The 13,580-nt window shown below is 33.0% G+C and overlaps 1 protein-coding gene across 1 annotated transcript in view; it reads left to right on the top strand.

Moving 5' to 3' along the window:
• Positions 1–13,580, top strand: part of LOC134687214 (syntaxin-binding protein 5-like) — a 92,177-nt gene that overhangs the window by 14,100 nt on the left and 64,497 nt on the right. The window contains exons 3-4 of the mRNA XM_063547338.1: positions 8,648–8,729; positions 9,843–9,943. Coding sequence (XP_063403408.1) covers positions 8,648–8,729; positions 9,843–9,943 — 183 coding nt within the window. The remainder of the gene's footprint in view (positions 1–8,647; positions 8,730–9,842; positions 9,944–13,580) is intronic.

Genomic DNA, 13,580 nt, shown 5'->3' with positions numbered 1-13,580 from the left:
GTATTGACCTTGTTGGCTGGTATGAAGATTATTGTTGTGTATTGTCCACCCTTGACCATTATAAAGAATTTTATGAAACTGACCAAATAAATGATATAAAAACAGCAGTCATCACTGCCTTTTGTTTGCTAAAATAGTTTGCCAATGACCTTGAAAAAAGATTTGAATTGTGGTGTACTTTCCTTTCTTAACCATCTTGGTCTAGACTTTTGAGGAACTGTCCAATTAGTGTATTTTTCACTGTTGACCATCATAAAGTCACTAAGTAAAGTGAAATGAAAAATTGCAGTAAACCCAGCTTTTTGTTGACTAAAATAATCCGGTATTGACCTTGAAGATTAGTGTGGTGTACATGTACATGTAATGTCCAATCTTCACCATTAAGACTTTTGATAAACAGACTGACCTTGACTGATGATTATTGTGGTGTACATGTAATGTCCAATCTTCACCATTAAGACTTTTGATAAACAGACTGACCTTGACTGATGATTATTGTGGTGTACATGTATTGTCCAATCTTGACCATTAAGACTTTTAATAAAAAGACTGACCTTGACTGATGATTATTGTGGTGTACATGTATTGTCCAGTCTTGACCATTAAGACTTTTAATAAAAAGACTGACCTTGACTGATGATTATTGTGGTGTACATGTAATGTCCAATCTTCACCATTTAGACTTTTAATAAAAAGACTGACCTTGACTGATGATTATTGTGGTGTACATGTATTGTCCAATCTTGACCATTAAGACTTTTGATAAACAGACTGACCTTGACTGATGATTATTGTGGTGTACATGTATTGTCCAATCTTCACCATTAAGACTTTTGATAAACAGACTGACCTTGACTGATGATTATTGTGGTGTACATGTATTGTCCAATCTTCACCATTAAGACTTTTGATAAACAGACTGACCTTGATTGATGATTATTGTGGTGTACATGTATTGTCCAGTCTTGACCATTAAGACTTTTAATAAACAGACTGACCTTGACTGATGATTATTGTGGTGTACATGTATTGTCCAATCTTGACCATTAAGACTTTAAATAAACAGACTGACCTTGACTGATGATTATTGTGGTGTACATGTATTGTCCAGTCTTGACCATTAAGACTTTTAATAAACAGACTGACCTTGACTGATGATTATTGTGGTGTACATGTATTGTCCAGTCTTGACCATTAAGACTTTTAATAAACAGACTGACCTTGACTGATGATTATTGTGGTGTACATGTATTGTCCAATCTTCACCATTAAGACTTTTGATAAACTGACTGCCCTTGACAGATGATTATTGTGGTGTACATGTATTGTCCAATCTTCACCATTAAGACTTTTGATAAACAGACTGACCTTGACTGATGATTATTGTGGTGTACATGTATTGTCCAATCTTGACCATTAAGACTTTTGATAAACAGACTGACCTTGACTGATGATTATTGTGGTGTACATGTAATGTCCAATCTTCACCATTAAGACTTTTGATAAACAGACTGACCTTGACTGATGATTATTGTGGTGTACATGTATTGTCCAGTCTTGACCATTAAGACTTTTAATAAAAAGACTGACCTTGACTGATGATTATTGTGGTGTACATGTATTGTCCAATCTTGACCATTAAGACTTTTAATAAACAGACTGACCTTGACTGATGATTATTGTGGTGTACATGTATTGTCCAATCTTGACCATTAAGACTTTTAATAAACAGACTGACCTTGACTGATGATTATTGTGGTGTACATGTTTTGTCCAATCTTGACCATTAAGACTTTTAATAAACAGACTGACCTTGACTGATGATTATTGTGGTGTATATGTATTGTCCAATCTTGACCATTAAGACTTTTGTTAAACAGACTGACTTTGAATGAAGATTATTGTGGTGTACATGTTTTGTCCAAACTTGACCATTTAGACTTTTGTTAAATAGACTGACCTTGACTGATGATTAGTATGGTGTACATGTATTTTCCAATCTTGACCATTAAGAATTTTAAGGAACTGACCAAATAAAAAACAGCAGTTAACACAGCTATTTCTTTAATATATATTGTTATTTACCAATATTTCATGAGATTTCAATTGACCATTAAGACTTTAAATAAACAGACTGACCTTGACTGATGATTATTGTGGTGTACATGTATTGTCCAGTCTTGACCATTAAGACTTTTAATAAACAGACTGACCTTGACTGATGATTATTGTGGTGTACATGTATTGTCCAGTCTTGACCATTAAGACTTTTAATAAACAGACTGACCTTGACTGATGATTATTGTGGTGTACATGTATTGTCCAATCTTCACCATTAAGACTTTTGATAAACTGACTGCCCTTGACAGATGATTATTGTGGTGTACATGTATTGTCCAATCTTCACCATTAAGACTTTTGATAAACAGACTGACCTTGACTGATGATTATTGTGGTGTACATGTATTGTCCAATCTTGACCATTAAGACTTTTGATAAACAGACTGACCTTGACTGATGATTATTGTGGTGTACATGTAATGTCCAATCTTCACCATTAAGACTTTTGATAAACAGACTGACCTTGACTGATGATTATTGTGGTGTACATGTATTGTCCAGTCTTGACCATTAAGACTTTTAATAAAAAGACTGACCTTGACTGATGATTATTGTGGTGTACATGTATTGTCCAATCTTGACCATTAAGACTTTTAATAAACAGACTGACCTTGACTGATGATTATTGTGGTGTACATGTATTGTCCAATCTTGACCATTAAGACTTTTAATAAACAGACTGACCTTGACTGATGATTATTGTGGTGTACATGTTTTGTCCAATCTTGACCATTAAGACTTTTAATAAACAGACTGACCTTGACTGATGATTATTGTGGTGTATATGTATTGTCCAATCTTGACCATTAAGACTTTTGTTAAACAGACTGACTTTGAATGAAGATTATTGTGGTGTACATGTTTTGTCCAAACTTGACCATTTAGACTTTTGTTAAATAGACTGACCTTGACTGATGATTAGTATGGTGTACATGTATTTTCCAATCTTGACCATTAAGAATTTTAAGGAACTGACCAAATAAAAAACAGCAGTTAACACAGCTATTTCTTTAATATATATTGTTATTTACCAATATTTCATGAGATTTCATCTCATTGGAAATATCGGACCATTAACTATTCTATTCCAAATTGGCAATTTACCTTGAAGAGTCTCTATGATATTTTGCCCCCATTTTTTATGCACACAGTATTGATATTAGTATCTTATAATTTCTTGTCCATTATCTTGTCAGCGGTCTGTTAAAATGACAGTCCTACTTCATTGATCAGACCAACATTTTCATTTACTAGTAAGTCAATTATTCAACACTGTCATCATCTTGGCAGATTTCATTTGTATAATGGCCTCTGCATTGAATGCTAGCTAAATTTCAATTGTCACCACGATAGAAAAAGAACTGACTGATTTATTAATGTTAAAGCTGTTTTTATTTGATAGATAAAATCCTAAAAAGATAATTGTATCGATATATCTTTTCAAATGGATGCATGGACTACGGGTAGATTTATATAAAACAGGATATATATTTGATATAGATATTTATAGATTATTGTTGATCAACTCAACAAGATTGATTTTCACGCTTGAGCCGGTACAGGGAAAGCGAGAAAAGCAATAGAATTGAGATGACCAATGATAATCTGTTTATTGCTATATTACCTACATTGTATATGATATATATCGATAACGTTTTCAATTTCATGTCAATTTCATTAGCAACTCCATGTGCCTCCTTTGTTTCTTGCGATTTCCATCTCAAGCAAGTAGCATGATATGAAAAATTATCGCATAAAAGGTCAAAGAAAAAATGCACAAAATAGCGATTAATTATAATATAGATGCATTTAACATGTTATATATATTAATTAAAATTGACAACAACACTTCAAAAGATCTGCAATTTTATTATCTATGTCTACATGTTTCGCCTGCACGGCAGGCTTCATCAGGACAATTTTTATACAGAAATTGAGCCCCTGAAGTACTCAAAGTGGTGCATTTAATTTGACGTCGTCATGGTGAGAGAAACAATGAAAAGTGAAAGTAGCAATACAGAGTTATAAATAGATAAGATAAATACAATGTAACTTGAGTTCGTTTTACTATTATATGATACATGAAATTGTTCTAAAGGCTTGGCATCTAATAGGACGAACTTCCCATGGTTCCTACCACTTCGCAAGGCTTCTCTTCCAACCTGGCCATAGTTGGAGGTTACTACTTCCCGGCGCGTCGGCAACAATAGGAAGATTATGATCGCCGCTGTGGATAATAAAATTGTCAAAAGCTGTTCCTTTGTTAATTATTTGGTGACTATATAATTTTTGGATCGTCTGCAGTAGTTGGTCTGTATAATGGCATAGTTGTGAATTCCTAGTTCATTTAAGATCGGCGCCCGTGGTACGTTTCTTCTGCAATCATTTATATCTGCTATCATTTATAGATGTATAGGTGGTATCGGACATCTTGGTCATCTTGATTCAGTTGTTATTTCGTTGTAAGTATGGAATATTCCTTGGTCCATGTATATGCTGGTGGCCTGTAGATCGGCGCTGTTAGCTTGGCGGTTCCTTTCGGATGCAGGGGTTCACGATTAAATAATAAATTAAATTCCGCGAGGTGAACCAACGCCTGTGAAATCGTTTTGGTAGAGTCCCTGAAGTGGATACCTTGGTATGCCGGGTTGTCAAATCATGCAAATGAATGCAATCCTTAAATAATAATTAAAATTGACAACAACACTTCAAAAGATCTGCAATTTTATTATCTATGTCTACATGTTTCGCCTGCACGGCAGGCTTCATCAGGACAATTTTTATACAGAATTGAGCCCCTGAAGTACTCAAAGTGGTGCATTTAATTTGACGTCGTCATGGTGAGAGAAACAATGAAAAGTGAAAGTAGCAATACAGAGTTATAAATTAAAGTTTGTATACAATGTAACTTGAGTTCGTTTTACTATTATATGATACATGAAATTGTTCTAAAGGCTTGGCATCTAATAGGACGAACTTCCCATGGTTCCTACCACTTCGCAAGGCTTCTCTTCCAACCTGGCCATAGTTGGAGGTTACTACTTCCCGGCGCGTCGGCAACAATAGGAAGATTATGATCGCCGCTGTGGATAATAAAATTGTCAAAAGCTGTTCCTTTGTTAATTATTTGGTGACTATATAATTTTTGGATCGTCTGCAGTAGTTGGTCTGTATAATGGCATAGTTGTGAATTCCTAGTTCATTTAAGATCGGCGCCCGTGGTACGTTTCTTCTGCAATCATTTATATCTGCTATCATTTATAGATGTATAGGTGGTATCGGACATCTTGGTCATCTTGATTCAGTTGACATCCGAAAGGAACCGCCAAGCTAACAGCGCCGATCTACAGGCCACCAGCATATACATGGACCAAGGAATATTCCATACTTACAACGAAATAACAACTGAATCAAGATGACCAAGATGTCCGATACCACCTATACATCTATAAATGATAGCAGATATAAATGATTGCAGAAGAAACGTACCACGGGCGCCGATCTTAAATGAACTAGGAATTCACAACTATGCCATTATACAGACCAACTACTGCAGACGATCCAAAAATTATATAGTCACCAAATAATTAACAAAGGAACAGCTTTTGACAATTTTATTATCCACAGCGGCGATCATAATCTTCCTATTGTTGCCGACGCGCCGGGAAGTAGTAACCTCCAACTATGGCCAGGTTGGAAGAGAAGCCTTGCGAAGTGGTAGGAACCATGGGAAGTTCGTCCTATTAGATGCCAAGCCTTTAGAACAATTTCATGTATCATATAATAGTAAAACGAACTCAAGTTACATTGTATTTATCTTATCTATTTATAACTCTGTATTGCTACTTTCACTTTTCATTGTTTCTCTCACCATAACGACGTCAAATTAAATGCACCACTTTGAGTACTTCAGGGGCTCAATTTCTGTATAAAAATTGTCCTGATGAAGCCTGCCGTGCAGGCGAAACATGTAGACATAGATAATAAAATTGCAGATCTTTTGAAGTGTTGTTGTCAATTTTAATTATTATTTAAGGATTGCATTCATTTGCATGATTTGACAACCCGGCATACCAAGGTATCCACTTCAGGGACTCTACCAAAACGATTTCACAGGCGTTGGTTCACCTCGCGGAATTTAATGTTATATATATGTATGAACAAACTTTAAAGGATAAAGGAATTCAAGCAGAATTAAAATGATGCATTTTTATATGCCCGTCAAAATTTTGACGGGATGTATTATGGTATACAAATGTCCAGTGTCTGTCTGTCTGTCTGTCTGGCCTAAACATGTCACACCCTAACTGGAGAATGACTTATCTAAATTTCATGAAACTTTATATAGTTGTTTCTTATGATGGTCAAATGATCTGTATACTTTTTGGTGAAAAGAAGATTTATTTTTTTTGTGTTACGGCACATTGTAACTAAAACAGTCACACTGTATCTCAAAAACGATTCTTGATTATTGCTTAAAACTTTACACACTTCAGTCATACTAATCTTGAGGGGGGGAGGTTTCACATGTCTCGCCTTGTATTCCATGGTATACATGTACATTCAAAATTCATTAAAAGAATTGAGTAGCTTTCAGGAAATAAAAAATAAATTGTGGATACCAATTTTATTTTGTTTTGCAATTTCACAAAACAGTGCATCTTATTATAACAAGATTATTATAACCTTAAAAATTTAACAGGCTTCTTGAAATTTAATTAAGAAACAATATTTTAATTTTCTTCGATACATATACATGCATGTAGATTTTCATGTATTATTTGAATATACTTTTTTATGCCACCAAATAGCATAATCCATGCATGTCTAAGGACTAAGATAACATGTTGCTTAATGAGAAATTTATGCATCATCCAATATATATATATGTTCCTAAAACAATGATATAATCATTCAATGAAAAAAAAATTATTCCAGTAGGTTTACACTGCATGTGGGTTTACATTAAAATTTACTGTCGGTGAAATTGAATTAAATTTTCCGTGTCATTGATAAATTTGGTTGAATTAATGAATTAATGGTGGAGATAAATCGGTTCCATTGATCCGTTAGGAAATAGAACAATACTTATGCAGTTTGCAGACAGAAAACAAAACGAGATGCGATGGAGATTTGTGAAAATCATATTGGATTGGTATCAGATTGGCATTTTAAGTTAGCTTTTAATGATTCCCTAGGTGTTTTCATTAAATTTGTGGTTATAAAGATATCTTTAGACATGAAACTAATATTGTTTGGAATTGAGGGGGGGGGGGGGGGAATAAGGTTAGAAGGTTTCAAAGCATATTGTGAAAGTAACAATTGTAGTTTTGAAAAATGTTTGGGTTGTAGATAAAAATAATAATGATGTATGTTGAATGAAATATAACATTTACATGTATGATCTCGAGTATGTTAAACTTTCTTCAAACCATTAAAGTTTGTGAAAATCAGAGTTCTCGAAAACTTTTTTTCCTGGGTTGTTTTGAAGAAAAACTGCTGGTCCTCACTACTATATCTGTCACAAAATACCCAAATTGTGTTAACCTTTTGCAAATTTTGGTGGTAAAATCCTTGGGACCACCACTTTTTTGGGAGAATTCAGGGAAATGGAAAAGAAAAGGGTAACCTGTTGAATAATTATATAATCCAGAGTCAAAAGTCTGTAATAAGAAAACAGTCTATTGAAAATAAGGAGCCTAAAATAATGTCACTTGAACAAAGTACATCCATATTATATCTTTCTTTTACAGGTTAAAGATCAGCCTGTGATTGGTTATATGAATGAAAAAGATTGAATAGAATAGCTGTCGTTCCAGTATGTAATTATCACTTCAATGGTGATGAATACATTTGGTTTCAATCATCTGAGTCCGTGAGATGCTCAGTATTTTACAGCTAATTTCCTAATTCATGTAAAGCAAGACTTTAGTTAGCTTGCTTGCTTTGTTTGTATATTGTACAAATGTAATTGGGATAACATCCAATCAAATATATATACAAAATATTTTGCAATATATACAGGTTAACATATGCCTATATTATAATATATTGTTTGAAGATGTCAATGTTAATTACGAACAGAGCAAGCAAGCCTACCAGAGTTTTACTCAACAGACATGAGGGAAAAAGCTGTAAGAGATGATGAGTCCCTTCATCATGTTCATGACATTTAAAGACCATTCTGATTTATATATTGAAAGTGTTATATATTTGAATTTTAAAAAATGTTATTGCATCTCAAATAGAAAATTGTTAGTCTGTAACTGTAAGAGTTAAGAGAAACTCTGCAGACAATGTAATGAGTTTTCTTTGTTAATATTGTATATTATTTCTCTATATATATGAGAAGATATCTATTAGAAGAGCTTGGAGAATACATTTATTCTTGATGGATGATGTACAGTTGTTACATTTAAAAGATATATACATATATATTATAACATGAAAAATAGTTAAATACATTTTGATTTTTACCATAGATATGTTTTATCCATGAACAAAATTTTCCTTAACCATAATTCAGACTTGGACGTCCTGGTGTTGATATTAGTTGTTGCCATGACAATGAAGTTGCTGTTACACAGATTGTCTTTCTTGGAAATGAGGTAATACACATAAACAATGTGTCACATGACATGACAAATATAGTAATAATGAGAGATGTGAAACATGTGCACATTTAGTGAGTGCTGTAAATTCAGAAATAGTTGTGTGCATATATTATTGTTAAGAATGGACAAAATTGCAAGATTTTTTAGTGATTTCAGGAAAATCTGCATACTTTTTTTTTTTATATATATATATATATATATATACATGTATTAGATAGTTGGTTTTCCCGTTTGAATGGTTTTACACTAGTAATTTTTGGGGCCATTTAAAGCTTCTTGTTCGGTGTGAGCCAAGGCTCTGTGTTATTTGGATTGAGACTTGTCTCATTGTCACTCTCCACCACATCTTCTTATATCTATTATATATATCAATATCAAAAAAATATTGGTATAATAATAAGGTCGCAATAATTTCTGAATTTACAGTATGTGATATACTCTGTAGCAGAAATAGCATGTGTCTACTATTTATATATATGTAAATTTCTGCCTGACCTTGACACTACAGTTTCTCCTGCATATAAATTGTCATGTCAACTGATCCATCAGATAATAATCAATACATAGGTGACATTAAATGTATGCTATGGTTAGTTAATGGTTGGGAGTAACTGATTTTTAAAGGCGACCTTGGAATGAAAGATTGAGGTCGTCTCACTGAGACTTGACCATTAATTTTCCACTTTTACGTATAAGGCTGCAATTATTCTGAGAGATCCAGTATTGTATTCCTTAGAAAGTGAAACATATTTCCCCTATAGTTAGGTCAGTACAACCTATATTTTAAGTTTCAATGAACTACGTTGAGTTTTTGTTCTGCAGTCTTCAACAATGAGTAAAACCCAAACGTTTAACATGTCAATTTGCTTTGCAGGACTTTTTAAGTCTTTTTTCATGTAACATACATAAATGCTTATTATAACCATATAGGTATCAAGTATATTCTATATGAAAAAGAAATTTCTTAAAAAGAATTGACTTATTTTTAACTACATGTACATGTATGTTATTTTAAAAACTGACTTACTACAGTTGAATATTGGGATAAAATTTTATTCACTGGTATAAAATGAAACTATAGCTAATGCAAAATGTTTATTTTGACAGGGTGCTTTGGTTACTGTGTGCTCTGATGATAGTCTTCATTTATGGAATTTCAGACAAAAACATCCAGAAATTGTTCATTCACTCAAATTTCAAAGAGAAAGGTAAGTTTCCAAATAGTCTTTTAACAACTGTTACAGATCTAGAGACTACAGTAGATGAAAGTGGAATTTTCTTTACCATAATAACACTATTGCTGCACTTAAATATGGAATAAATGTTTGAACCCAGTTTATATGTTTTATAATGTTCCAGAGTTTAATTTTCCTATCCAGATTTGCCTATAAATATATATATATACCGGTATATATAAGGAAGATACTGAACTTAGTGACAGATCAAGGAGGAAGGTTCCGGGGGTTAGAACCCCTCTCCACCCTCTTTTTTCGGATGATCAAATGCATTTGAATGGGGACATATAAATGATATATGATTGACGCCTGTGTAGTACCTCAGTTAAAATGCTTTGACTCCAAAATACCTGGATCAGATTTTAAAAAAAATTGTATCCGATATGAAAAGGATATTGATGAGAATATCTGACTTGAATTTTATTGATGAAATATTCTTTTTCACAATGTATTGACACTTTAAACCTTGTGATTTTTTTTTACTGAAAAAAATCCTATGCCAATCAAGTACAAAATATATATTTGATAAAAAAAATCCACGGAAGAAAGGGTTAAGAAGGACTATTGACTAATGATCTTAAAGTGCAGCTGAATTAAGCAAACGGAAATCATGTACTCCCTGAGAAACCCCCTTTAAAGAAAATTTCATTGACATAATATAATGTCACAGTTTTTACAAAATTCAGTCTTTTGCCTATATTTTCATTATATTTTATAATATACATATATTATTAAAAATATATCTACATAAATATGTAATTTTAATCCTATTTTCAATAAATAACCTTTGATCTAGCACCTGTTACTGTGAAAAATATTTTAATTTTCATAAAGATCGTGGATAAATAGTTTTCTACATCAGTAAAAGGATATGTTACTGATGGCCGTATTTAATAAGTATTACGATGTATATTGAACTTTTAAATCTATAGTCAGTAACTTAATAATATTATTATAATGAATGCTTGAACGATTTGTAAGAATAAGCATTTTATTTGTCAAACACATCCCCTGCATCATGTACAAAATGTACATATAAAAAAGAAGATGTGGTATGATTGCCAATGAGACAACTATCCACAAAAGACCAAAATGACACAAACATTAACAACTATAGGTCACTGTACAGCCTTCAACAATGAGCAAAGCCCATACCAACCAAAATTTGAGATTCATTATTGGGATTTTAGTAAAATCTGCAAATAAATATATATCAGATATCTGAATGCCAGTTCTTATTATTTCTATACTGGTCCATATACACATTTAATAGCATTCATAAAAACCTGGCAATAATTTCTGAATCTATAGTATATAGCAGGTTGCATGTGATTGTCTAGTTGATTGAGTTTGTATATTTCATAGAAGTCATAATGTACCAGGGTCTTAATCATAGTTTTCTTAAAGTGACATACAAAAAATCTGTTGTGACCACCTGTCCTGACAAAGGATTGCTGTACAAACTTGATCAAGTTGGTGTGTTTTTAAAGCAAAATTATACTTTTATGAACAAGGTGGTCTTGGTGGCCAAGAGGACTAAGTATTACTACTAATTGTAATCACTTGCAAGTCAACACTGAGGTTTTGAGTTTAAATCCTACCCTTGTGGGTGCACTCGACATTCTTAATTGACCAGGATTGTCAGTTTTCCTTTTGAATGTCATGTTTTATCCAGGCACTCCAGCTTCCTCCACCAAGAAATAGCTCAAAAAGCGGTGCTTAAAGTGGCTTTTAAAGTAAACACAATAAATCAAAACTTTAAGTGAAAAACAAAAAATCTGATGAAGGATTTCTGTACAAACTTAATTTGTTGAACATTACTCATTCTGGCATCGCTAGAAAATTATCACTCTGTGATTGGTTTGATGCCGTCATATGGTGACCCCTATAAATCCGTAGGGGGGTTAGTAAATTTCATAGGGGGATTCATGACGCGTTAATGGTGACGTCAACTATTAATGCTGTTGTGTTTCATTGTTTATTTTTCAACAAATTGCAGTACAAAAAGTCCAGCATGCAATAAATTATTTATACAGTTAACTACTGACCCCCTACGAACTATAGAGGGTGAATAAAATCCATAGGGGATTCAGCTTCAGGCCTCACCCCCTATGGATTTTATTAACCCTTATCATCTGTAGGGGGTCAGTAGTGAAACATATAACTCTTATTAGTCTGTTTTTTAAGCAAAATTATACTTTTTAATGAACGATAAGACACTTGAGACATTTATTTTGCAATCAAAATCACCCTTTCTAATAGGCAAACACAGAGTGACAGACAGCACTATGAATATTGTATTTACAAAGATGATTTATATGTGAAGTTATAAGTTTATTAGACCATCTCAAAACCTTTAATATAATAACTTAAAGTATGAATTTTGATCTACTCTAATCTGTAATATTACCAATGTGATAAATCAAGAAATCAATGGACCTGAAATCTCAAAAATACTAACATAGACATTATAACAAATTTGTGAAATGAAAACTACCATTTCAGTTTTGTACTTTCTAAATAACTACATGAAAATCTTAATTAAAATAACATCGATCATCAATCTTCAAACTGTGTACTGTAAACTTGGAGCCAATAAAATAATCTACTTTAATAAATTTCTGACTGAGAAATTCTTAAAGTTCAAAGGTCAAAATAGCCTATACATTCATCAAAATATATGCTGTTTTTGAATAGACAAGGTTGTTTTATAAACTTAATTAATGAATATTGCTCCACTAAATATAGATCAATAAATCTATGTGTGAATCTCATCCTAAAACATTGCTTCAAGATCAAATCTTCATGCTATTTTAAACTCTAGTCTTCATAACATCTTTTACAGTAATACATGTTTAATTAAATTACAAATTGAGACATGTATCTATTTCTCAATCGTTTGATATCTTGGTTTTCCTAATGCTACAAACAAATAGGATGAGAGACATTGTTACACCATAGTTGTGGATCTAAGGGGGGGTACCTAGGGTTGGAAACCCCCATTTTTGGGGCCGACCAATGCATTTGATTAAGGACATATAGTTGAAACCCCCCTAAGGCCTTTATAAAATGGCGGGATCTGCCCCTGCAACAGTATTGTTTTGTGAATGTAGGGCTGTATTTAACAGAGTTATACGCACTGAGGACAGTGGAAGATCCAGAACTTTTTATAAAGGGGGGGGGGGGGGGGGGGGCTGACTTGTCTAAGGGGGTGTCTGCTCCAGTCATGCTTCAGTCATTCCCTATAATATATTCAACCAAATTTTTCCAATGAAAGAAGGGGGGGCCCCCAGGGCCTTCTGGATCTGCCTATGAAGGAGCTCCAATATCACCCAATTTTCATTTAATATTTAAATGTTATTCAGATGAGATTGAGCACTTTAGGATTTCAAGATCAGAGGTGAAAGGATATGATATCAACATGAAATATGCATGCAGACAGACTGTGGATTCATTTATTTTCATGGGTACCAATTTAAGTTGTTTGACGAAAACTTGCATATATATTGGTGTCTATTTAATTATGGGGTTTTGTCAAAGAAGATACATTCCTTTAGAAAATTTGCAATTTGTTGAATATTTAAATTTGTGCTTCCCCTGTACCCATGAA

This window comes from Mytilus trossulus, chromosome 10 (assembly GCF_036588685.1).
Source record: "Mytilus trossulus isolate FHL-02 chromosome 10, PNRI_Mtr1.1.1.hap1, whole genome shotgun sequence".
Taxonomy (NCBI): Eukaryota; Metazoa; Mollusca; class Bivalvia; order Mytilida; family Mytilidae; genus Mytilus; species Mytilus trossulus.
The sequence above is the reverse complement of the archived record's forward strand: the minus strand, read 5'-3'. Positions and strand labels throughout refer to the sequence as shown.